General features: G+C 54.0%; 1 protein-coding gene across 2 annotated transcripts in view; it reads left to right on the top strand.

Annotated features, from left to right (window-relative positions):
• LOC133360218 (nicotinamide/nicotinic acid mononucleotide adenylyltransferase 2-like) overlaps positions 1-25,290 on the top strand; it is a 30,227-nt gene extending 4,937 nt beyond the window's left edge. The window contains exons 2-12 of one of the 2 annotated variants that reach the window (XM_061578851.1): positions 12,702-12,790; positions 14,680-14,747; positions 16,148-16,226; positions 16,560-16,737; positions 17,746-17,826; positions 19,024-19,068; positions 19,563-19,639; positions 20,505-20,606; positions 21,161-21,211; positions 22,366-22,433; positions 24,203-25,290. In XM_061578851.1, coding sequence (XP_061434835.1) covers positions 12,702-12,790; positions 14,680-14,747; positions 16,148-16,226; positions 16,560-16,737; positions 17,746-17,826; positions 19,024-19,068; positions 19,563-19,639; positions 20,505-20,606; positions 21,161-21,211; positions 22,366-22,433; positions 24,203-24,383 — 1,019 coding nt within the window. In that variant the 3' untranslated portion in view covers positions 24,384-25,290. The remainder of the gene's footprint in view (positions 1-12,701; positions 12,791-14,679; positions 14,748-16,147; positions 16,227-16,559; positions 16,738-17,745; positions 17,827-19,023; positions 19,069-19,562; positions 19,640-20,504; positions 20,607-21,160; positions 21,212-22,365; positions 22,434-24,202) is intronic. The other variant, XM_061578852.1, reaches the window with a different exon arrangement.
• Positions 25,291-25,794: the final 504 nt, after the last annotated feature.

Here is a 25,794-nt window from a genome sequence, read left to right as displayed (position 1 = left end):
TGACGAGGGGGGAGGGTCAAAAATCGTCTAAAATCGCGTAACGTCATTTATGGACGGCCGTACTCAGAAAGTGGACACGTTACTGGCGTTTACTTATTCTTTGGGTCTTTCGGTAAAGCCACGTGGATAGAAAAATAACAAAATTAATATAAAAAAATTTATTGACAATATCACGACGTTTCGATCGCACCACAAGCGATCGACATCAGGTGAAAAATATAGCGGGAGAGCTGCTGAGGCAGGCAAGACTATCTGTGGGGAGCGCTGCTGAGGCAGGGAGTTTACAAGATTTGAGATGGGTGTAGCCCAAGGGTCAGTGGACGGGGCTCGGGATTACATTTGCATGTCAATTTTAAGATGGGGTGATATTTACTTCAAGAAAATACAATTAATCGGGTTTTTTTTTCGTAATTAATGTTGGGCCCTAATTTTTTTATATATATAAAAAATGGTGACATTTCGTGACTATGCCCGATTTCCCCCTCCACACCAAGGATCAACATCACCGCGTTTGGACGATTTCCACGATTTTTGGCTGCTGCCAGAAATGTCCGAATGATGGTGCCACTTTGTTGAGCTATCGGTTCGTGGTGGCGATGTCGCTTGTGAAACATCAGTTAATACCTCAGTGGGCTTTGCCTGGTAGGATGTGGATGGTTTGGTGTTGTGTTTGTTTGTGTCTCGGTGATTCATATTCTTGGTTCACGTGGAAGGGAAATAATAAAATAATAAAAATTTAACAATACAATTATCACGACGCTTCGATCGTAACACAAGCAACCATCATCAGGTGTGAAAACCACGGCAAGAACATTTGAAAAAAGATGATTGCCCGTGTTGCAATCGAAACGTCGTGAGAATTGTATTGTTCTATTTTTTTATTTTATTATTTCCCTTCTACGTGACTACCGAAAGAACGAAAAAGCATGGATTCCTGCAGTCACAGAAGCTTCAAATCGAGATGTTTGCGACTCCCGTCGTGTTTGTTGTGTTGTTTGTTGTTGTGACGTTCTTACCCCGTGCCCCTACTGGACATCTTTGTAAAAAGAGCTTCACAGCTCATCGGATTCCTCCTGCTGTAGAAACAAACATTCTGGTTCAGATTTTCCCTCCACATTTGGAATCAACATCCCCGCGTTGAGAGTATTTGGCTGTTAGACACGACGATAAGCCACTTCTCGTCGGGCTATAATTTGCGATAGCCAAATCGCTTCTGGAAAAGAGCTACATTGATCAGCGGGCCTTACCTGTTCATGGGTTAGATCGCGTTATTTATACATGTGTCGTAACCCTCCACCCACCCGACACGGCCAAATAGTTCACTACTTTAGCCCACCGGTGTGTTGAAGAGTGAATCCACAACATTTACAGTTTTTTTTAGTACGACGTTTCGCTGGTAATTACATCCAGCATCATCGGGCAGTTCGCCAGAATGGGGCAATTCGCCAGAATGATGAATTGCCTGATGATGCTGGATGTAATTACCAGCGAAACGTCGTACTAAAAAAAACTGTAAATGATGTTGATTCACTCTTTAACACACCGGTGGGCTAAAGTAGTGAACTATTTGTCTTTTGTCAACGTGACACTTTTTTGCTGATTGGCCATGTCAGGTGGTGGAGGGTTACAACACATTTATAAATAACGCGATCTCACACAAAAACTGTATTATTAATAATATTGGCCGCGAAGGCCTATGTGGGACCTCACCTGGTAAAATATACTAAAACTCGTTTAGTTTCCATGCCAAGTCCATGTTGAGTACTGAACAATTACCACCGCCAACCACGAAGGCAATAATTGCTCATTTGGTCAGAGTTGTCACCACTGTTCTGGTATCTGTGATGTCTGCATGGGATTGCCAATTAGTTTTTTTTATGAATACCACTGAGACATATATATGTGTATAGATATATACACACACACGTTATATTTGTACAGAGTTCAACGATGCACCAGACATTGAACACACACAAGGGGCGTTTGGGAGGGATGTGACCCAGATAGAAGAAGGAGGAGGGAGGAGGGTCTAAATATGAGTCTATGGGTCTCTGTGTGAGTCTATTTGTCTCTGTGTGAGAATATCTGTCTCTTTGTGAGAATATGGGTGTCTGTGTGAGTCTTTGAGTCTCTGTGTGAGTATATGGGTCTCTGTGTGAGTCTATTGGTCTCTGTGTGAGTCTATGGGTCTCTGTGTGAGTCTATGGGTCTCTGTGTGAGTCTATGGGTCTCTGTGTGAGTCTTTGGGTCTTTTGTGAGTATATGGGTGTCTGTGTGAGTCTATGAGTCTCTGTGTGAGTCCATGGGTCTCTGTGTGAGTCTATGGGTCTCTGTGTGAGTCTATGAGTCTCTGTGTGAGTCTATGGGTCTCTGTGTGAGTCTATGTGTCTCTGTGTGAGTCTATATGTCTCTGTGTGAGTATATGGGTCTCTGCGTGAGTCTATGGGTCTCTGTGTGAGTCTATGGGTCTCTGTGTGAGTCTATGGGTCTCTGTGTTAGTCTATTGGTCTCTGTGTGAGTCTATGCATCTTTGTGTGAGTCTTTGGGCCGTTGTGTGAATCCATGGGTCTCTATGTGAGTCTATGTGTCTCCGCGTGAGTCTATCTGTCTCTGTGTGAGTACATGGGTCTCTGTGTGAGTCTATAGGTCTCTGTGTGAGTCTTTGGGTCTTTGTGTGAGTCTATGGGTCTCTGTGTGAGTCTATGGGTCTCTGCGTGAGTACATGGGTCTCTGTGTGAGTACATGGGTCTCTGTGTGAGTCTATAGGTCTCTGTGTGAGTCTTTGGGTCTTTGTGTGAGTCTATGGGTCTCTGTGTGAGTCTATGGGTCTCTGTGTGAGTCTGTGGGTCTCTGTGTGAGTCTGTGGGTCTCTGTGTGAGTCTGTGGGTCTCTGTGTGAGTCTATGGGGTCTCTGCGTGAGTCTATGGGTCTCTATGTGAGTCTATGGGTATCTGTGTGAGTCTATAGGCCTCTGTGTGAGCCCATGGGTCTCTGTGTGAGTCTATGGGTCTCTGTGTGAGTCTGTGGGTCTCTATGCGAGTCTATGGGTCTCTTTGCGAGTCTATGGGTCTCTGTGTGAGTCTATAGGTCTCTGTGTGAGCCCATGGGTCTTTATGTGAATCTATGGGTCTCTGTGTGAGTCTATGGGTCTCTGTGTGAGTCTATGGGTCTCTGTGTGAGTCTATGGGTCTCTATGTGAATCTATGTGTCTCTGTGTGAGTCTATGGGTCTCTGTGTGAGTCTATGGGTCTCTGTGTGAGTCTATAGGTCTCTGTGTGAGTCTATGGATCTCTATGTGAATCTATGTGTCTCTGTGTGAGTCTCTGGGTCTCTGTGTGAGTCTATGGGTCTCTGTGTGAGTCTATAGGTCTCTGTGTGAGTCTATGGGTCTCTATGTGAATCTATGTGTCTATGTGTGAGTCTATGGGTCTCTGTGTGAGTCTATGGGTCTCTGTGTGAGTCTATAGGTCTCTGTGTGAGCCCATGGGTCTCTGCGTGAGTCACTGGTGACCGGTCTGAGACCACCAACTCACGGCACGGGACGGCCTAACCGCATGGCAGCGCCTGGAGCCTGGCATTTCGAATCAGCCTTTCTGCCGTGCTGGTTCAGCGCCTCTGACCTCTGATGAGCCACAACCCCTGCAGTGAAGGCTGCGATGGACGCGGCACGATGCATGGCTCCCTTCCGGCGTGTCCCATCTGCACCCCCCGCCCCCCCGTGTCTACTCGTGATACCCCATAGTGGGGGGGGGGGGGGTTGCTTCCAGTGAGAACACAGCATCCTCGCTGCCAACACCGATGTTGGAAATTCATCATCGGAGTCTGTATTTGTCTGTGCCGCTCGAACGCAGGGGGCGGATTCTCTCTGAGACGCGCGTGATGTGGACGAACGTGGGGAGGGGGAATCAGGATCGGAGTCTGTATTCATACCGCAGGAGGAATCCGATGAGCTAGAAAGCTCTGTGTCTTGTTCACAGATGTCCAGTAGGAGCACGGGTTAAGAACGTCACAACGACAACAGTCACAAGAACACGATAGTGCATTGTACCAGAATGGTAAACACATCACCCAAACACAAACACACACAACACTAAGGGGCCGTTCATAAATGACGTCACGCACCTAGAGAGGGGGGGGGTCAGACATTTGTGACGATGTGTGACGAGGGGGGGGGGGTGAGAAATGTGACGTCACGTGAAAATGCGCAACTTGAAATATAGACACCACGTTCTACTTAATTAAATAATAGATGTTTTCTCCTACATCAGAGTGCAGCGCCACATTAAATACGCACTACAACGACAATAGTTTAAAGCGATTTGAAGCATGTTTTATATTTTTTTTGGGGGGGGGCAGAGCTTTGTGACGTCATATTTGAGGGGGGGTCTGACTTTTTGTGACGCCATGTGACGAGGGGGGGGGGGGGTCAAAAATCGTCCAAAATCGCGTGACGTCATTTATGGACGGCCCCTAAACCATCCACCATCCTACCAGGCAAAGCCTGCTGAGGTATTAAATATTTTTTTCAGAAGCGACCTGGCAACAAATGATAGCCGCCCAACAAAGTGGGCCCATCGTTTGGACATTTACAGCAGCCAAATTATCTAAACGATACGAATGCAAGTTTCTAAATGTGGAATTGGTTTCACCAAAACCTCGCCACGCTGATCGGAGCGGCGTTGGTGAAGGGGACAGGGCCCATTGCTGGCCGCTGATGTTCGTAGCCGCGGTGAGAGCCTTTGAGTTTATTGTGGCAGTGCGCTAACCACTGCACCACCGCTCCCCCCGTGTAGCCTTGAACAGAGCGATGGGACAAGTGCTGTTTGGGGCACCTATTGAGGCTGGCACGGCACATGATGAGGGGGTGATTGGCCAGCACCATGCCTTTGTCTTCCCGGTGGCGATGTTTACACACCGCACCCAGGTACTCGTTTGAGGCTGGGTCGTCCTAGGGGAGGCCCAGGACAGGTTCAAATAATCGTCATTGGTGGTGGCCGTGAGCGGGAATCGAACCCGGGTTGCGGTTTCGTGGCGCAGCGCGCTAACCACTACACCGCCGCTCCCCACTCAGACACGCACACTCACGCATACAAAGATAAAGACACAGATCCCCCATATAGCCTCAACAGACTGTAGGGGCAAGTGCTGTTAGCGAGCACATATGAAGGCCGGAACGGTACACGAGGGGGTGGGTGGCCAGCACCACGGCCGACCGCCTTTGTCTCCCCAGTGGCGATGTTTACACACCGCACCGGGTACTCATTTGAGGCTGAGTGGACCTAACACAATAACATACGCACACACACGCACCCACACACATTAACACACACACACTAACACACACACACGCACACTAACACACACACTAACACACACTAACGCACACACACACTAACACACACACTAACACACCCACACTAACACACACACACTAACAACAACCGCCATTCGCCACTAAGTGGCGGTGACGTCACCACGATGCTTGTGCCAGGCCAAGTGCACCTTGAGGCCACGTGAGGTGTCGAACGCCCGCTGGCAGGAGGTCACGGGGCAGACCCAGGTACCACGGGTCGACTGACCAAGATGACCGAGATGACTGGCTGATGCACCACCTGTGCCCCCTACTGTACCAACTTGCTGTGCTTTAGCCACCCGGCGCTCCGCTCGTTGTTGTGAGCGTCGCTCCTCCGCCCTCCGTTGTTGTTGGAGGGCGACTGCCTCCAACTGCCCAGTAGCGTCCTTCACGAGCCTCCTCCACTGAGGCCGATCTTGACACCGCTGGTACCAGTCATCGGCAAGTCCACTCAGCTCCACGTCCTCCTGTACCACATCACTCCATCTCTTCTCTAGCCCGTGCCGCGCCCGTTTAGCCCCCTCGATCCGGCCGAACAAAAGCTGTTTAGGCATGCGGTGGCTGGGCATGCGGGCTACATGACCCAGCCAACGTAGCCTTGCCTGCCGGAGGAGCTCACTGATGGGACTTTGCCCAGATCTTTCAAGGATTTGTGAGCTCCTCACACAATCCAGCCTGGTTAAACCCAGGATGGATCGTAGGCAGGCCAGCCTAAATGTTTCCAACCGGCGAAGATGCTCCACTAGGGGGGTCCACGTTTCGCAAGCGTAGAGAAGGGAGGGAATGACCGTGGCCGAGAAGACCTGAAGCTTCGTGCGGAGCGACAGACCAGGTAGCTTCCACACAGCATTACGCAACCGATGAAAAATATTGCCGCTCTACTCATTCGGAGTGAGACCTCTACTGATAAACTGAAGCCGGTCATAAGCACACTGCCCAGGTATGGGAAACTCTCCACTCTCTCCACAACTGCCCCATCACCAATTGGGAGTTGTGGGGGTGGAGTGTCCGATGGTACAAAATACCCAGGCAGGTGCTTAGTTTTGGTGGGGCTGATGGTAAGGCCCCACCTCTTAGTGGCACGCTCCAGTCTCAGCAGCAGCGTCTCCAACTCCTATTCTGAATGAACAGCTATTACCAAATCATCGGCATACATAACGTGGTTGACCAATAGGGAGCCATCCCTTGATCGCACCCGGGCATCGATCAGCCTCCCATTATATCTGTACCAAATGGAAATTCCCCCGGTACAGCTATTGAAGGCTTCACGAACTACGCGCTCAAAATAGATGTTAAATAATGTGGGAGCCAGAGGACATCCCTGTCGCACCCCAAGGTGTACAGGGAAAGGCTCCGACTCCTGGCCACGTAGTTTTACCCGGGCCCGCTCACCATCATGAAGGTCCTTAATGATCTTGAGCAGAGGGTCAGGGACTCCGAAAGCACGAAGAACAACCCAGAGCCCAGTCCTACTGATGGTATCATAGGCCTTGACCAGGTCAATAAAGCAGAGATGTAGGTCTTTTTGGAATTCCCTACACCTCTGCTGTAGCAGATGGACAGAAAATATGGCATCTGTGCAGGACCGCCCTTTCCTGAAACCGCATTGGGGCTCCGCAAGCCTCTCCTCAGCGTGCCTAGCAAGGCGATGTTGAATAATCCTTGCCAGGACCTTACCCGGCACACTGAGGAGTGAGATGCCCCTGTAGTTGTTACAGTCGGTACGGTCCCCCTTCTTAAAGAGGGGGACCACCAGGGCATCCTTCCAGTCCTGCGGAACCCGTCCAGTGGTCCAGACTGTTGTTATGATGTCATATAGGGCAGTCTGTGCACAAACGCCACCCTCCCTCAGCATTTCGCTTGGGAGATCATCTCTGCCCAGTGCCTTCCCTGGTCTCAGACTCCGGATCGCCCTCAGTACTTCCTCAACAGCTGGCACCTCAGCCAGCCACTCACAAGGGGTGACCTCTTCCAATATTTGAGGCACCGCAGCCTCAGCAGGGTTATCACCACTTTGTGCCATGATGTTTTCCTGGCTGAGAGAATTTCCCTCCCCCATGACCTCACAGAAATGCTCAGCAAATCTGCAAACCTGTTCCTGGGGGTCGGAGATTGGATCACCGTTTTTTCCTCTAATGATGGTAATAGGTGTGGCGCTGCAGGTTACTTTTTTGATGGAGTTAAATAGTGATTTGTGATCGCGGGCCACTGAGGCAGACTCCATCTCCTCAGCAACCCGCGACCACCACCCATCCTTACAGCGCCTTACGGCTCTCCGAACTTCCGAGCGAAGGCTGCGGTAAGCCTCCTCATTCTCTGACGTGGAATGCTGTAGGCGATGAGAGTGGGCCTGTCGCTTTTTCTCAATTAACCTGAACACCTCCTCTGTCAGCCAGGGTTTCTGGGGAGGTCTGGACCGCGTACCCAAATCAGCCATTGCAGCTGCATGAGTCACAGTCTTAAACCTCGCCCATTTACCCTCGACATCAGGTGGAGTGGGGGACGATGCCAACCCCAGCTGCAAGCGATGATGAAATTCTCGCTTGCAACTTTCATCAGCTAACTGAGACCAGGCCACTTTTGGTTGGAATGGGATCCTGGGTGTACACCCACCACCGGAGTGGAAGAAAGGCAGGCGCATCTTACAGATGACTAGTCGATGGTCAGAGGGCAGATCAGCTCCACGGTAGGTCCTGGTGTCAAGGACATGGGCTCGCATCTGCTGGTCCGTCACTATGTAGTCCAGCAGATGTTCTTGCTTGGACCCGGCATGTATCCATGATGTTGTGTGGATGCGCCGATGCCGGAAGAGCGTGTTGGTAATTACAAGCCCATGGGCTGCACAAAAATCTAGCAGCCTCCTACCGTTATTATTGAGCTGATCTGGCCCATGCCTTCCAATCACTCCAGACCAGGTGCCAGCATCATGACCAACTCGGGCATTGAAGTCACCCAACAAGATGACTCTGTCCCGAGTGGCCACTTTAGCCAGCACCTGTGACAGGAGGTCATAGAAAGCGTCTGACTCATCGGCTTTGCCTGCATCCCTCCACGGATGTTCGTCTTCGGTGGGGGCATAAGTAACCACGACCATCACTCCTCGCCTCTGGTTGATGGGAAGGCGAGCCCAAAGTATTCTGGGGCTTACAGCTTCCCACACTTCACCGCCACGCTCCCACGCCCCCTTCATTCTTTTGTTCAGAAGAAGAGCCACACCCTGTTGTTTGGCAGTCTCCTGCCCCGAGTAGAGGACTGTCCACCCCTCATGGTGGCAGGAGCCAGAACCGGTCCACCGGACCTCCTGAATGCCACAGAGATCCAGGCGGTACCGGTCCAGCTCCCGACAGAGGAGTGGCAGCCTCTCCTCCGCAGTGAGCGTTCGAACATTCCACGTGGCCATCCGCAATGGTTTTTTGTTGTTTCTGGAGGAGCCCCGAGGGTGAAAATTCAATCTCCTGGCTCCACCAAATGGGGTTTGGCCAGGAGACGTCATAAAAGCTTGACCCCCCGGGGCCTCCGGCACAAGCTTATTAGTTACAGGTTTATGTTTAATTCGTAGTTTAGTGGTGGTTAATTGAAGGTGGAGGGGTTACCAGCCCCTCGCACCGGTCCAGAGCCCCCGTTTAGCCACTGTGGTGGTCACAGACGACATGAAGGGAGAGGCCAATGGGCATTGGCACTCCCCCCATAGCAATGTCCACGACAGTGTTGCCCGTCCGGTACCGCGAGGAAGTAGGGGGTTGTTTTGCTGGACTAACACACACTAACACACACACTAACACACACACACACCAACACACACACTAACACATACTAACACACACACACAGGGAGGACGCCTTTCAGCCATTGATCGCAAGTGCCCTTAGTGCGCGTCCCGCTAAAGCGAACGCGTTGAGTCCACTTAGCTAGGGGGGGAGGGGTTGGGATGTGTCCAGAGAAGCACGGCCCAGCCAGCCTCCCACCCCCCAAGGGGCCGCCCATAAATGACGTCACGCACCTGGGGGGGTGGGCGTCAGACATTTGTGAAGATGTGTGACGATCGGGGGGGGGGGGGGGGTTGAGAAATGTGACGTCACGTAAAAATGCGCAACTTTAAATAAATATATACAACACGTTCTACTTGATTAAATATACTTTATAATAAATGTTTTCTCCTACAACATCAGAGTGCAGCGCCACATAAATACGCACTACAATGACAATAGTTTAAAGCGATTTGAAGCATTTTTTTTGGGGGGGTGGAGGGGGAAGAGCTTTGTGACGTCATATTTGAGGGGGGGGGGTCTGACTTTTTGTGACGCCGTGTGACGAAGGGGGGGGGGGGGGTCAAAAATCGTCCAAAATTGCGTGACGTCATTTATGAACGGCCCCTTGGGGCAGCGGGTGGAAACTCCACGGTTCTATGGCGGGCGCTGGGGGGAGGGGCGGGGGGGGTGCAACGTCGTTCCACGATGACAATCCGCGCCACGTGGCGCTCGAGTCTCCACGGCGATGGCGGCTGCGGTGCGGTGCGAAAGAAGTCCGAGGCGCGTGCAGAGAGTGAGACGTGGAGGGCGGCCGCTGGCGACGAGGGAGACGATTGATGGCGATTACTGGGGAGGGGAGGGGGGAGTGGGGGGGAGGGGGGAGCGGAGGAGGGAGGTTGAGGGAGGGGGAGGGGTGGGAAGGGAGGGAGGAGGTGTAAAGGATGAAGGGGAGGGGGGCGTAGAGAGGCTGACCCACGCCGTGCCGGCCTTCAAGGAGCAGTGGGCGATGGAGGAGGCCGTGTGCTCGGTGGCAGATGACGGGGAGCTCTGCGTGCTGATATGAGCTACCCATCGGAGGCCGTCCGACTGCGAGGGGGGCTGCGTGCAGAACGAGAGAGCGAGCGAAAAAATGAGCGACAGAACGAGCGAGAGAGAGCGAGTGAGAGAGCGAGCGAGGGTTACATAAAGCCCCGTTTATAAAAAAAAAAACACATTTTACGAAATGATGAACGAAACAGAGTGCCGAATACACCGAGCATCTTCTTGTTTTCACTGATCGTAAAAAAAAGGAGCAGTTGAAAGAATGAGAGGTGTAAGAGGAGGAAGGACGAGGAGGAGGAGGGTGGCGAGAGGGGAGCATCTGCCAAGTCAACTCTGCCGGCAGCCTTCCACCAGCGACGAGTCGTCCATTGCCGTGGCCACGGACTCGGGGCTCCCCCCTGCCACGAACAATTCGCGTCCACGCGGAGCCCCGCGGTGTCCCCCAGGCTCTGTTGTGGTGGCCCTGCCGCCTCTCTCTCTCTCGTGCCTGGTGGCTCTCATGCACGTGTGTGTGTGTCTGTGTGTGCGTGTGTGTGTGTGGGGAGCGGTGGTGTAGCTGTTAGCGCTACGCTGCGCTATGAACCCGGCGACCCGGGTTTGATTCCCGCTCACGGCCAACACCAGTGACGATTATCTGAACTGGTCCCGGGCCTCCCCTAGGTCGACTCAGCCTCAAATCAGTACCTGGAACGATGTGTAAACATTGCCACTAGGGAGACAAAGGCGGCCGGGCGTGGTGTTGGCCACCCACCCCCTCGTGTGCCGTTTCGGCCTTCACAGGTGCTCGCTAACAGCACTTGCCCCTACAGTCTGTTAAGGCTATACGGGGGAACTTTGTCTTTGTGTGTGCGTGTTGGTGTGCGTGTTGGTGTGCGTGTTGGTGTGAGTGTGTGTGAGTGTGTGCATGTGTGCATGTGTGTGTGCGTGTTCCAGCAGAATGAAAACACTGTCCGACCCTCTGATCATCATCAGCATCTCGTCTCTCACCCCCAGCCCCCCCTCCCCAATACTCCGGGTGTAACTGGCACGTTGCGACCCAGAGTGCGCGTTCTGGAGGGGGGTCCACGAAGTAGCGGGTGGGTTCAGGCCAAGGCCGTAGCCATGGAGTCAACATTGGGGGGGACCAAATCTTCCAGGGGGTCTGGGGGTACCCAACCCAGAAAAATTTATAAATTTAACAAGTAATTTCCTGCCTAAAATGTAAAAAATTCACTAACACATGGGATGGACTTTTACAACAATGTCTAACAGTGTATTGTATTACATTGCTCTGTATGTAATGGCAGAGAATAGGGATTCATAAAGTACAACCATAACCACAATCATATAAACAGAAATGTATGCATTGATTTATATGAACACAAGTCCAGATATTGTGGACAAGGTTAATTCAATTTGTTGGTTTTATTTACATAGCATAGCAAAAAATATTTTTTTAGCATATTTGAATATTGGGGGGATGTGTCCCCCCCAATATAATTCGGGCCTTGGTTCAGGCGGTGCAGTGAGACCCCGAAGGGCCGTGCCGTGTGCCCGGGGGTGGCCAGGGTCCGTAGGCGGCACCACGGCGAGTGGGATCGTCGACCCGTCCGTGCGGACTTGTCCCGGCGCGGCTCTCCGGCCTGCTCCTCGGGGGCTCGTGGCGCCGACCGCCGTCGTTCGGCGTCCATGTCCGACGTTTCGCCCCGCGTGCCGGTGAAGAGGAGCTTTCCGACGAGCGCGCGGTCGGCTACGTAGGGGGCGGGGGGTGGGGGTGGCCGCGGAAGGAAGTTCGACGCGACGTCACTAAGTGACCGTGACGTCACCATGGCACCTGTGCCAGGCTAGGTGCACTTTGAGGCCACGTGAAGTGTCGGAGGATTGCCGCTGACAGGAGGCGTCGGGACAGACCCAGCAGGTGTCATGGGTTGGCTGAGTGAGATGACCGGTAGATGCACCACCAGCTGCACCCCCTACTGTGCCAGGCTAGGTGCAGGAGGTCTCGGGACGGACCCAGCAGGTGTCATGGGTTGGCTGAGTGAGATGACCGGTAGATGCACCACCAGCTGTACCCCCCACTGCACCAACTTGCTGCGTTTTATCCGCCCGCCGCTCCGCTCGTTGTTGTGAGCGTCGCACCTCCGCCCTCCGTTGTTGCTGGAGGGCGACCACCTCCAACTGCCCCAGCAGCAGTAGCAGCAGCAGCGTTCTGCACGAGCCTCCTCCTCCACAGAGGGCCGATCTTGACACCGCTCAGCAAGTCCGCTCAGCTCCACATCCTCCCGTACCGCATCAGTCCATCTCCTCTCCGGCCATTGTCGTGCCCGTTCAGTTTAACGTTCAACATACACACACGAGTACATTAAATGCTCGTGGAGTCCAACGCAACATCGTGATTAAGACTCACGCGGTAATTCATCGGTAAAGGGAAATAAAACAAATGAACGGCCCCGCTGTGTGGGTGGGAAGGACACGGCAATCCACTCCCAGTCGTCGTGAGCTCGCCGTACCGCGTGGCACCGTTTTGTCTTATTCTTCTTTCTTCATCTGTGCCCCCCCCCCCCCACCGCGGGAGACAGAAGCGGCCCGCGCCCACCTGCACGCGAGTGGCGACTGCACGGTGATCGGAGGCCTCATCGCGCCCTGCCACGACTCGTGCAACAAGCACGTGGGTCCCACTCGGGCGACGCGCACTCATCCTCCTCCTCCTATTGCTGTTGTTGTTGTTGTTTGTTGTTGTTGTTGTGACGCTTGTTTTTGATAATCTGCCTTTGCATCATCTGCATCCGCTGCCTTTGCTGGTTCTCCAGGAGTCATTTTCTGGAGGGTCCTGTCGTGTTTTTGCAGTAGGCGGGGGTGGGGGGGCGATGTTGGCACCTGTGATCCCAATTGAGTAATTGGCAGCACATTTTTCCTGCATTGGCACCACAACTCCGATCGTCCTCGCAGTTAGCTATGGGCGGAAACCCGAGAGCCCAGGGGAAAACCCCACGCAGAACAGGGGGAGATAATACAAACTCCATAATAGAGGTTCCTCTTTGGGTTAGATCACGTAATAAATATATAAATGTGTCGTTAAACCCGCCACCACCCGACACAGCCAATCAGTGAGGGTTGTCACGTAAACAGAACGTGGCCAGTTCGTTACTAGCACAGCACACAACGCTGTGTCTGAGAGTAAACCCACAACGTTGACAATTAGAGTACGACCTTTCGCCAGTAATTACAACCAGCATGTACTCGAATTGTAGATGTTGTCGTGGGTGTACTCTCCAACACACCGGTTAGTCCTGGGCCTCCCCGAGGTCGACTCAGCCTCAAACGAGTACCTGGTGCGGTGCCACAAGGAAGACAAAGGTGGCCGGGCGTGGCGCCGGCCAGCCACCCCCGCGTGCGGCATGCCGGCCTGCATAGGCGCTACTTGCTACTAACAGCACTTGCCCCAATAGTCTGCTGAGGCTACACGGGGGATGGTTGTCTTTTGTGGCACAGGAGGAATAGGCTTGCGTGTGTGTTTTTTCCATCCCCATTAAAGTTACACTGATGTAGTTTGACATCAGCGGTCTCGCGTGTGTACGCGCGTGCATCGTGGCGACGTCTCCGTGCGAGCTGCGCGCTCGCGTCACGGGGGAGCGGTGGCGCAGCGGTTCTCACCGGCACGCCTCTCGACCTCGTCGGCCCGAGTTCGAGTCGATCCGGGGGTCCTTCCAAAAGAGAAACGCTCAACGCGTCTCGTCAGCAACGCGGCGCCCTTGGAAGGAAACAAAATTTGACAATGGGTGACGTTTTTGGGAATGGGCCTATCTCAGCTTTGAAACAGGGGCATTGCCCAAAACGTTGGCCATCATATGTTTTGATTTACTTCCCTTTCAGGCCACACGCCGATATTCACACGGGACGTTTTGAGTTTCTATTCTCAGATTGAAAATTAATTTCCTTAGAACTGCTCGTTATTGTGCTACGTACAGCGCGAAAGAAGTTCAACATACGTATTGATTTTTTTATTTCACCACTGCTAACGCAGCAGAAGCAGGCACAACATCACCAAATACCCTGAAACGCTTGGCTGACACGGTGCGTAAACATCACCCCCGCCGTGCCCCGTGCCGGCATTAGTGAATACTCGCTAACAGCATTTGCCCAAACAGTCTGTGCAGGCTACAAGGGGGGGGGGGGGGGGGGTGAGGTGTTAACTACCTCGCCTGGTACACTGGAGGTCATTGATTCAATCCCAACCCTGACGCCTGCTGCTGCTGTATATTTGGAGTTTGCATCTTTCTCTCCCCGTGGTCGCGTGGATTTTTCTCCGGGCCCTCCGTTTTTTTTCCCCCTCCACATTTAGAGTCAACGTCACTACGCGTTTAGAGTATTCGGCTGCTGCTCTAAATTCCCACGTGATGCTGATGATGACGGTGACGAGCCGTCGCTTCGTTGAGCTGTCATTTGTGGTCGCCAGGTCGCTTCGTAAAAAGTGGGCTTTTTGCCTGGTCAAATAGAGCGTAGTTTGAGTGTAATAGCAGTCTCTGTCTGTGCGTGTGATGTGCATTCTCCTTCTAGGCGCTGCTGCCAAGTCACCACCGGCTGACCATGTGCCACCTGGCAGTGCGCTCCTCACCCTGGATCCGGTATCGCAGTCCTCCGCTCCTCGTTCGCGAACGCCATTGCATCGATTCATTCGTTTATGTATTCCTTCGTTCATGTATTCATTCGTTTATGAATTCATTCGTCTGGCTCGGCTGTCTGGCTAGAGGGTCTATGTCTTGGATAGGGTGTCTGGATAAGGTGTTTGGATAGGGTGTCTGGATAGGGTTTCTGGATAGGGTGTCTGGATAGAGGGTTTGTCTATATCCATGGCAAGGGTGTCTAACTAGGGCGTCTGGCGAGGTTGTCTTGCTAGAGGGTCAGTTTATGTCCCTCTCAAAGGTGTCTACATAGGGTGTGTGGCTATGTTGTCTGGCTAGAGGGTCTGTCTGTGTCCCTGGCAAGGGTGTCTAAATAGGGCGTCTGGCTAGAGGGTCTGTCTATATGTCTAGATAGGGCGTCTGATTAGGTTTTCTGGTTAATGGGTCTGTCTGTGTCCCTGGCAAGAGCGTCTGGAGAGGGGGGGGGGGGGATGAGGGCAGCGATGAGAGCGGCTTTTAGGCAGCGCCTTCTGTTGCCGTGCAGAATTCCGCCCGTTTTATGAGCCGATCGATAACCTCCCAGACGCGGCGCCCGACAGCACCGGGGAATTGGCTCCCCTCCTGAGTTACAGCAGCGGTGACCGCCGCCACCGCTGCTGCTGCCACCACAGTGTAAAGGGTTTGGTGGTGACGAGTTCGGTGGTGACGAGTTCGGTGGTGACGAGTTTGGTGGTCACGGGTTCGGTGGTGATGGGTTTGCAGCACGCGATCAGGAGGAGGTTGCTGGGGGGGAGGGGGTAGTGGGGGGGGGGGAAGATTCTTAAATATACCCTGCGACCACCTCCTCCTCTGTCGACCGAGCAGTGCAAGATGTCCGGCCAGAGTTGAAGAGAAGGCCCAATACCCTCGAGAGAGGAGCTCCCTTGGGAAAGCCATTCCACCAAGCAGGGGTTTGAGCGAGCAGTTGCATGGCTGCTCCTTTTACCTAAGTCAGTGATTTAAACTCCACATTCCTATGGACGGGGGTCAGTCAATTCCGGCGACAACCGCTGTTGACCTTCCCGCAAAATTGTGCCTATTTTAGCGGCCCCCAAAGGGATGATGGGATGAGTCGATCACCACAACCTGGATGTGAACTTGGACCATTCTGTTCGCGAGCAAATCGCTCTGCCGCCGAACCAGCCGGCCGGATTAGCAGCGGTTGTCTTCGTACGCCAATGGCCTCTACCATAGGAATGTGGAATTGGCTCAGGGCTGCTAATGGAGATGAAATGTACGTGCGTGTGTTCGCTAGCAGCCCTTGCCCCCCTGACAGTCTGTTGAGGCTGTACAGGTGGAGGGGGAGGAGGGGCGGACTTTGTCTTTGTCTCTCTGTGTCGTCGTCGTCGTCACTGTGGACGCAGAGTGGACCCCTGGGCCTGCCTGCAGGACAGCGCGCAGTCGGCACGGTCGGTCCTCGAGCATCACCGCAACCTCCTCAAGGTGCGGCCGCTACCCAGAGAGGGGGGGCGGGGGGGGGGGGTCCAGCGCTCGCACGGAGTTCCTCTCCCGCGTTGTGTGCTTGTGCACTTCGTCGCTGCGACGGGACAACGACGCTCTCACCTCAACCGCCGCACATTCGCAACTTCTTCCCGCACGGTATCCATGCCGCGGCCTAACCCTAACCTAACATGTTGAGTGAGAACCTCCGTATTGACCCCTTCTGTGCCGACCCCTGTCTTCCGCACCCCCCCTCCCCTGTTCCACCCCCCTGCCCCCCTCCCCTGTGCCTTCCCCCCACTCTGACACACCCGCACCGCCCGCCACCACCACCAGCAAATGAGCGGCTGCATCTTCTGTGACGTGACCTCCCCCGTGGCGGCGGCAGCAGCGCCGGCGGCGAGCGCGCGCCAGGGGCAGGGAGACGCGGCTCCGCCGCAGGGCAGCGTGGGCCACCAGCCAGCGCCGCGTGGGCCCTCCCCACCCAGCCTGCCCGCTGGGAAACCCACCCCAGGTACCAACCGCCACGTGGCCACGGCCGCGCCGTTTGTTGCCGGCCTCGCTTGATGTTTCGGGCGCTAAAACCAAACAATCCGGGAGGCTCATCGGTTAAGACAGCTGCCATTGGGGTCAATAATGTGAAATGCAAGACGGATGCACAGATGTACGCGAGTGCTCTTAACGCTCTCGTGCTCAACGCTGGACCTGTTCCAGCCATCCTTCCTCTCTATGTCCTTCCCCCTTACTCGTCAGGCCACACCCCTTCCTGGTTACACCTCACCACTTCCTGATTAGGCCCCACCTCTTCCTGATTAGGCCCCACCCTTTTCTGATTAGGCCCCACCCCTTCCTGATTAGGCCCAACCCTTTCCTGTATTGGCCCCACCAATTCACTATCAGGCCCCACCACTTCCTGACTAGGCCCCACTCCTTCCTTATTAGGCCAAACCCCTTCCTGAGTAGGCCCCCATCACTTTCTGCTCCAAACCTTCCCTTTTTAGGACCCTGCCCTTTCTCTAGGCCCCGCATGTCTGGGTTTAAGCCCCGGGGCCCCTTCCACCACACACAGAGGATTGTGGAAGTGGGAGGGGGAGCGGTAGTGTGCGTGCACCGCAGTGGTATGGGTGGGTCGGGTCAGGAGTGGAGGGGTATGGGTTGGTCGTGGCGGTAGGGATAGTTTTCTCTTTCTTTTGTACAACTGCTGATGTAGATGACAGAGCAATAACTACAATTTCACATTCAGGTGATCAAGCCAGACAATCGCAATCTGGAGTAAGCGGAGTTTATCGCCGTGATGTCTCCTTTGCGTTTGCGGATCAGGGCATCGCGTCGTTGTATGCTCGGGATAGTGGTGGGTTGGGGTCAGAGGGGGTTATTGGTGTTGCAGCTTCACTACGACGGCCAGAATGACCTCTCAGAGCGGCGAGATAACGACAGTGGCGGATGAGAATGCAACCGAAGGCAGAGTCGCGACGTGAAGAAACTAAGCCGCGTTTAATCTCACTTCCCGCCCTCTCCGCAGGGACAATTCTCAACAATCTGGGAGGAAACCTCACGGTGATGTGCTGCTCACGCCCAGAGACGGACGCATTCAGCTTCATCGGTGAGTCCCATTGCAAACGTCTCGTGCCACGAGCCGACCGCGGTCCCGGCGATCGCTCGCGGTCCAACCTGGGGCTCAGCCGGAGCGGAGGGGATGGCGATTGCCTCCATCAGTGGCTCCTGAAGCCAGTGGTGGAAATTCCACAGTTCCCGTGAAGCTGCAGCAGTAGCCGGGTAATCTCAGTCAGGACCAAAGAAGAGGATTTCTCCACAACGCTGGCTGTCGCCTGATGATGATGATGCTGTATGTAATTACCTAGCAAAATGTCACGGTCCTTGAATTGTAAATGTATTTAGTGGATTTACTCTTCAACACACCAGCGTGCTGTACAAGTAAGAAATTGGCACGTTTTGTTTACGTGAGAACCTTACTAATTGGTTGTGTCTGTATGCGGCGGATTTAACGGCACTTTATATTTACATGATCTAACCCAAAAAACCTCTCTTATGGATATTGGTCACGAAAGCCTTCTCCTACGTGTTAAACGGAGGGTAATCCTAAGCGATGATGATAATTTAGTACGTTTGGTATTGGCGCTGTCCCTGAATTGGAGCAAGGCTGTCATCCGTCGTCGTCATCGTGACGGAAGGTGCCGCCATGTTTCATAGACACGGCCTGCAGTAGTTTCGCGGTTGGGTGGTGTGGGGGGCGACGATGATTGCCGCTGTGTTCGCATGCGCGCGTGTGAGTGCGTGCTTTTGTGTGCGTGTGTGCGTGCAAATTTGTGCATGCATGTGTGCGAGCGTGTGTGTGTGCATGTCATGTGTTTGTGTGTGCATGCGTGTGTGCGTGCGTATTTGCGCGCGTGTGTGTGCGTGTATGTGTGCACGCGTGCGCGCACGGGAAATCCCAATTGAGCGATTCGCGGTGCGGCTTTTCAAATTTGCCGAATGGTGTTACCGTGACACCGACCGCTGCAGTGGCCCCACTCCCGCTGCACGAGAAATCTCTCACGTCCGCTGCAATGCAGCGTTAGCTGGGGCGGCCCGCCGGAGTCGCAACTGCGAACCGCTGCGGCCAACGCGCTCAGCCTAGGTCACGTCACCGGTTGCCCCACTGCGCTGCCGACGACCCCAGAGGCCCGAGTGTGACCCCCAGCCACGGCCGACGACGAGGGGGATATCCCGAACGGGTCATTGTGCTGCGATGACTCAGCGTGGTGTGGATGAATGCCATCGATGCTCCTTCTCGTTTCAGACGAGAACGCCAACATGGGGAATGTGCTGCGTTACGAAGAGATCGGTGAGTGCGGACTGATTTTTTTCTAACTAACTTGTCAGTTTTGATGGTAACGTTTCGATCAAAGCATTGCCTGGACTATTGGCGGAAAAAACAAACAAACAAACAGCCCTTGGGGCATTGTGTTGGGGGGGGGGCAGTAGGCGGGACGGGGCACACAATGGCGTGCCCGCCCCTCCCCGTTCCGAATAACGTCACGGGGGATCTTTGACGTCCACCGCGAGCAAAGTGGGCTGCGCATCGCGGTCCTCACGTTTCGTATTGACCGGGGCGGCCACTGGGTTTGGACAGTGAACTTCCAGGACAAGCTGCCGCCCGGCCGCGTCACCGTAGCCTCCTGCCGGCGAGCCTTCGACCCTTCACGCGGCCTCGGAAGTGCACTTAGCCTGGCACAAAGCGCCGCGGGTGATGTCACCGCCAACTTAGTGGTGAAGGGCGGTTGTTGTTGTTGTTGTGCGTGAGTGAGTGAGTGACCTGGTTCCTGTTGTCTTGGGCAGACATGAGAGTCAAGCTGCTGTGTGGCAGTGACCTGCTGGAGTCCTTCTGCATCCCCAACCTCTGGAGCGAGAAGGATGTAAGTGAATGAATGAAAGAATGAATGCATGGACAAGTGCATTGACAGACAAATTAATGGATGGATTAGCAGTGGAATGAGCAATTAGTGAATGGACAAATGAACGGACGATTAGTTAAGTGAACAAATGAACGAAAGCGTTGAATGAGCAATTGAATGAAAGCACACATGAATGAACTGATGAGTAAACCTGCACATGATGGGATCTGCTATATTTGTCGCCCGCATCGCATGGTGCGCTTGTCCCGTGAACGTCACTCATTGGCTCCTCCACCATCGCACTGCAGGTCACAACAACTCACCCACTCACGCACCCACTCAATCACTCGTTCACTCAACTGCTCATTCACTCATCCACTCACTCGGTCACTCATCTACTCACTCACCACACTGCAGGTCACAACTCACTCAATCGCTCACCGACTCGTACATTTCACTCACCCGATCACTCACCGACGCACTCAGTCGCTCATCCATTCACCGACTCACTCATTCACACGCCCACCCACTCAACACACTGCACGTCACAACTCACTCGCTCACTGACTCATACATTCAATCGTCCAATCACTCATCCACTCAATTCACTCGCTAACTAGCCCACCCACTCACCACACCACTCCACTCTGGAATTCCCTCCTCCCATCATCATCATAGCGGTCGCCTCCCATCACCAGCACCCGGGTGACAAAGCTCACCGTGCATGGTGCTGTGCGGTCGTGGTGCTGGCTGACCATCCATCTCAGTGTGCCTTCATCACAGGAGCTCGCTCACAGCACCTGCAACGAACAGTCTGCTAATAGCTACACGGGGGATCTTCATCTTTGCTGTGTGTGTCGCCCCCCCACCACCACCGTGATCGCAGCTGAAGAGCATCCTGGGAGACTTTGGGTTGGTGTGCGTGCCGCGTGAAGGTCACGACCCCTCGCGCATCATCGCGCAGTCTCCGCTGCTCAGCAAGTACAGGGTGCGTGGAGACCCCCACCCCACACACACAAAGACAGAGATCCCTCGCATAGCCTTGACAGACTGTAGGAGCAAGTGCTGTTAGCGAGCAGCTGTGAAGGCTGGCATGGCACACGAGGGGGTGGGTGGCCAGCGCCACGCCCAGCCGCCTTTGTCTCCCTAGCGGCGATGTTTACTACACATCGCACCGGGTACTCATTTGAGGCTGAGTCAACCTATGGGAGGCCCAGGACCGGTTCAGATCATCGTCACTAGGTGTTCGCCGGGAATCGAACCCGGATCGCCGGGTTCGTAGCGCAGCGTAGCGCTAACCGCTCCACCACCGCTCCCCACATACACACAGGGACGCCCACGATCGCCACGACAGCCACACGCCCCCCGGGTGGCCACGCAGGGCTCGCGGGGGAAATGCCGTTCGCGAGCGGCAGCCCGGAAGGACGGCACGGCACAGTGGCTACAAGGTGGTGGTGGTGGTGTGGCCAGAACCACCCCCGTGCCGTGCGTACTCATTTAAGGCTGAGTCGACCTAAGGGAAGCCCTTAATAAACTGTTCAGATATTCGTCGCCCACGTTGGCTGCAAGCGGGAATCGGACTCGGGTCGCCGGGTGCGGAGCGCATTGCACTTAACCGATGCACGTGCACGCACTCACTCACACACACGCTCACACACGCATTCTCGCGTGCACACACTCGCACACATGCACACACAGGCACACTCACATGCACATACACACACGCGTACTCACACACGCACACGCACTCACACACACATAAACGCACTTATGCGCGCACACGCTCTTACACGCGCACACCCGCACACACACACGCATTCACGCACGTACTCACGCACGCACTCACGCACGCACCCACACACGTACTCACGCACACACACCCGCACACGCACACGCACGTGCTCACGCACGCGCACACACTCACGCACACGCGCACACCCGCACACACGCACGCACACACGCAGGCACGTACTCACGCATGCACACCCGCACACGCACGTACTCACGCACGCGCACACACTCACACACACGCACACACCCGCACACACGCACGCACACACGCACGCAGGCACGTACTCACGCATGCGCACACACTCACACACACGCGCACACCCGCACACACACACGCACACACACACTCACGCACGTACTCATGCACGCGCACACACTCGCGCATACGCACGTACACATGCACGCGCACACTCACGAGCGCACACCACTGCTGGCTGAAGGGCCTCCACTGGATGGAGCTCTCTCTCGAGAGAGCCCCTCTAGAGTGGTGTTGGGCCTCCTCTGCTGGGTCTGCCCCGTGACCTCCTGCCAGCGGAAGTTCGACACTTCACGTGGCCTTAACGTGCACATGGCCTGGCACAAGCATCGTCGTGGTGACGTCACCGCCACTTAGTGGCGGTTGTTGTTGTTGTGTGTACGGAGCGGTGGTGTAGTAGCGGTAAGCGCACTGCGCTACGAACCCGGTGACCCGAGTTCGATTCCCGCTCACGGCCAACATCAGTGACGATTGTCTGAACCGGCCCTGGGCCTTCCTGAGGTCGACTCAACTTTAAATGAGTACCTGGTGCGGTGTGTAAACATCGCCACTTGGGAGACAAAGGCGGCCTGGCGTGGTGCTGGCCACCCACCCCCTCGTGTGTTGTGCCGGCCTTCATAGGTGCTCGCTAACAGCACTTGCCCCAACAGTCCATTTACAGGCTATACGGGGGATCTTTGTCTTTGTCTTTCTTCCACAGCACAATATCATCACTGTCACGACCGGCAAGAGCACAGCAACCTCTGCCATCAGCTCCACAGAAAGCAGGCAAGTAGCAGTGGACCTCGACGTCTGTCTGACTTACTGCAGAATTGCCTGACTTGAAGTTCAACTGCACAGGCGACCGGGTGGCTCAGAGGCCAGAGGCAATGAGCCGGCATCGTTAAACACCCTGGGTTCGAATCCGGTTTTCAGGTACTGACTCTGATTAAACCAGTGCAGTGAGTTGATGTTTTCAGCCTGGTCATTAAGGGCTCACATAGAGACCCGTAGACTCACATAGAAACCCCACAGACGCACGTAGAGACCTGTAGACTCACATAGACACCCTACAGACTCACGTAGAGACCCGTAGACTCACATAGAAACCCCACAGACTCACGTAGAGACCCGTAGACTCACATAGACACCCCACAGACTCACGTAGAGACCCGTAGACTCACATGGAAACTCCACAGACTCAAGTAGAGACCCGTAGACTCGCATTGAAACCCCACAGATTCACGTAGAGACCCGTAGATTCACATGGGAACCCCACAGACTCACGTAGAGACCTGTAGACTCACACGGAAACCTCACAGACTCACGTAGAGACCCGTAGACTCACATATAAACCCCACAGACTCACGTAGAGACCCGTAGACTCACATAGAAACCCGACAGACTCATGTAGAGACCCGTAGACTCACATGGAAACCCCACAGACTCACGTAGAGACCCGTAGACTCACATGGAAACCCCACAGACTCACGTAGAGACCTGTAGACTAACATGGACACTCCACAGACTCACATAGAGACCCGTAGACTCACATGGACACTCCACAGACTCACATAGAGACCCGTAGACTCACATGGACACTCCACAGACTCACATAGAGACCCGTAGACTCACATAGAAACCCCACAGACTCACGTAGAGACACGTAGACTCACATATAAACCCCACAGACTCAGGTAGAGACCCGTAGACTCACATGGAAACCCCACAGACTCAAGTAGAGACCCGTAGACTCACATCGACACCCCACAGACTCACGTAGAGACCCAAAGAATCACGTGGAGCCCCATAAACGTACACGTAGATTGGCGTAGACTGAGTTGTGATTAGACCAGGTTCTAATGTGCAGTAAGGTGGTGGCTTCAACCCGGTTACCAATAACTGCACACCAACAACAGCAACAAAAAGCGCGTCACATTAAACGTGGTGCTGCGCTTAATTTAGCCAATGACCTAATCTGAGAGTTAAAGATAATATCGGTTTGACCGCCGTGCAACGATAGGTGAGGGATGAGAGGCAAGGGAAGTGATCTCAGAAGTAGCTCTGTGATTCTCTAACAGGGGGCCGATGCTCCGGCTCTCAGCCAGTGTCTCCGTCACGGCCATAATGAACCACCACAGCCACCCCCCATTGCAGGAAGACTTCCATCCCTTCCACCTCTGACCGTCATCTTACGTAATTCTTGTTGGGGGAATGCTCATTAGCTGCCTGAAAATACCTTAGAATGTAGAGGATAGGAGAGCTTGGGCAGCCGTTGATAGCGCCGGCTCCTCACTGCCTCGCTCCTCGTCCGTGGAGTCCTGGCGGTTGCGAGAGACGAGTCAAACGCCGACAGCGGCATTGGCTGCGGCCGGTACAACGTCGCTCCTCGTCGCCATGGGGCAAAGGGCTCCATCCGACCTCTCGCAGGGGAGCGTGCGACCTTCCCCGCCTAGAGAGCAGCCCCCGGGGGGTTGGGAAGCGGATGTCGCAGGGCTACCGCCGAGGCGACGCCCGCTTCCCCTGAGCCCCCTTCTAACCTGTGCCGTTGCCCCAAGGCTGGCGCTGGCGAGGGGCGACGCCGACGTCTCTCGGCTCCTGAGCCAAGCGGTCATCGACTACATCCTCCAGAATCGCCTCTACATCGCGGAGACCGGCACCGGCGGCACCGTCAACACCGGCACTACCGCCGGCCCCGCCGCCGGCACCGCCGCCACCATCAGAACCGCAACCGCCTAAAGAAGTAGCAACGCGCCATCGTGCAGGCAACGCAGGCCCCCCCGGTCACGACGGTAGCTTCACTGCCACTGGCGTTAGCCGGCACCCGTTATTCTAAACCCGGCGCAGAGTGGGGAACAGAAGCTTAAACAAGTTAGGAAGGGAATAAATCACACGGACGCGTGGATTCTGTGACACCCCCGCAGCACGCGATCGGTTGTCCTGTGCAGCGTTGATTTGGCGTAAGGAAAGGCGAGGGGTGGGGAAAGCAGCGGTCGAGGTATATTGAGAGTCGTGCTTTGCTCTCGTCTCCGTCTCCAGGTCCTCGGGCAATAACCCCATCGGATCAATGTGTACGGTTTTCTCCGGGAGGGGGGGGGGGGGCGAGGCCCCAGTAGCAATGCAACTTCACACTAAAGATTTGTTCGGATCAGATCATCTCTACAGGAGTCATTGTGACCCCCCCCCCCCATCCCCACACCGTTATAGACAGACACACGGACACACGGACGGGACAGAGCTGACGCATAAACACTTTCACATCCCTAAGCGCGATTAGAGTGATGTGATGGTACATGAGACGGAATTCGTGATGACATTTAAACCTACCGAATTTTGATTTGAAGCTTTCGTGACTGCAGGAATCCATCCTCTTTGGCTCTTTCGGTAAAGTCACGTGGATAGAAAAAATAATAGATGACGGCGTTTCGATCGCAACACAAGCACCCGTCTTCAGGTGAAAAGAGGGGGAATCTGCTGAGGCAGGCTGTTGATAAAGGTTTAGAGATGGGCAGGGCAGCTAACGTTAATGTAGGAGCGAGCTTACATTGACGCTTACATTGACACTTACATTGACACTTACATTGACACTTACATTGACACTTACATTGACACTTACGTTGACACTTATATTGACACTTATATTGACGCTTACATTGCCACTTACATTGACACTTACGTTGACACTTACATTGACACTTACATTGACACTTACATTGACACTTACATTGCCACTTACATTGACACTTACGTTGACGCTTACATTGCCACTTACATTGCCACTTACATTGCCACTTACATTGACACTTACATTGACACTTACGTTGACACTTACATTGACACTTACGTTGACGCTTACATTGCCACTTACGTTGACACTTACGTTGACACTTACGTTGACACTTACGTTGACACTTACATTGACACTTACATTGACACTTACATTGACACTTACATTGACACTTACATTGACACTTACGTTGACACTTACGTTGACACTTACATTGACACTTACATTGACACTTACGTTGACACTTACGTTGACACTTACATTGACACTTACATTGACACTTACATTGACACTTACGTTGACACTTACATTGACACTTACGTTGACACTTACGTTGACACTTACGTTGACACTTACGTTGAC

The sequence above is a fragment of the Lethenteron reissneri genome, chromosome 67, assembly GCF_015708825.2.
Source record: "Lethenteron reissneri isolate LAM-NWPU_2019-01 chromosome 67, ASM1570882v1, whole genome shotgun sequence".
Lineage (NCBI taxonomy): Eukaryota > Metazoa > Chordata > Hyperoartia > Petromyzontiformes > Petromyzontidae > Lethenteron > Lethenteron reissneri.
This window is presented reverse-complemented; position numbering and strand designations above follow the sequence as displayed.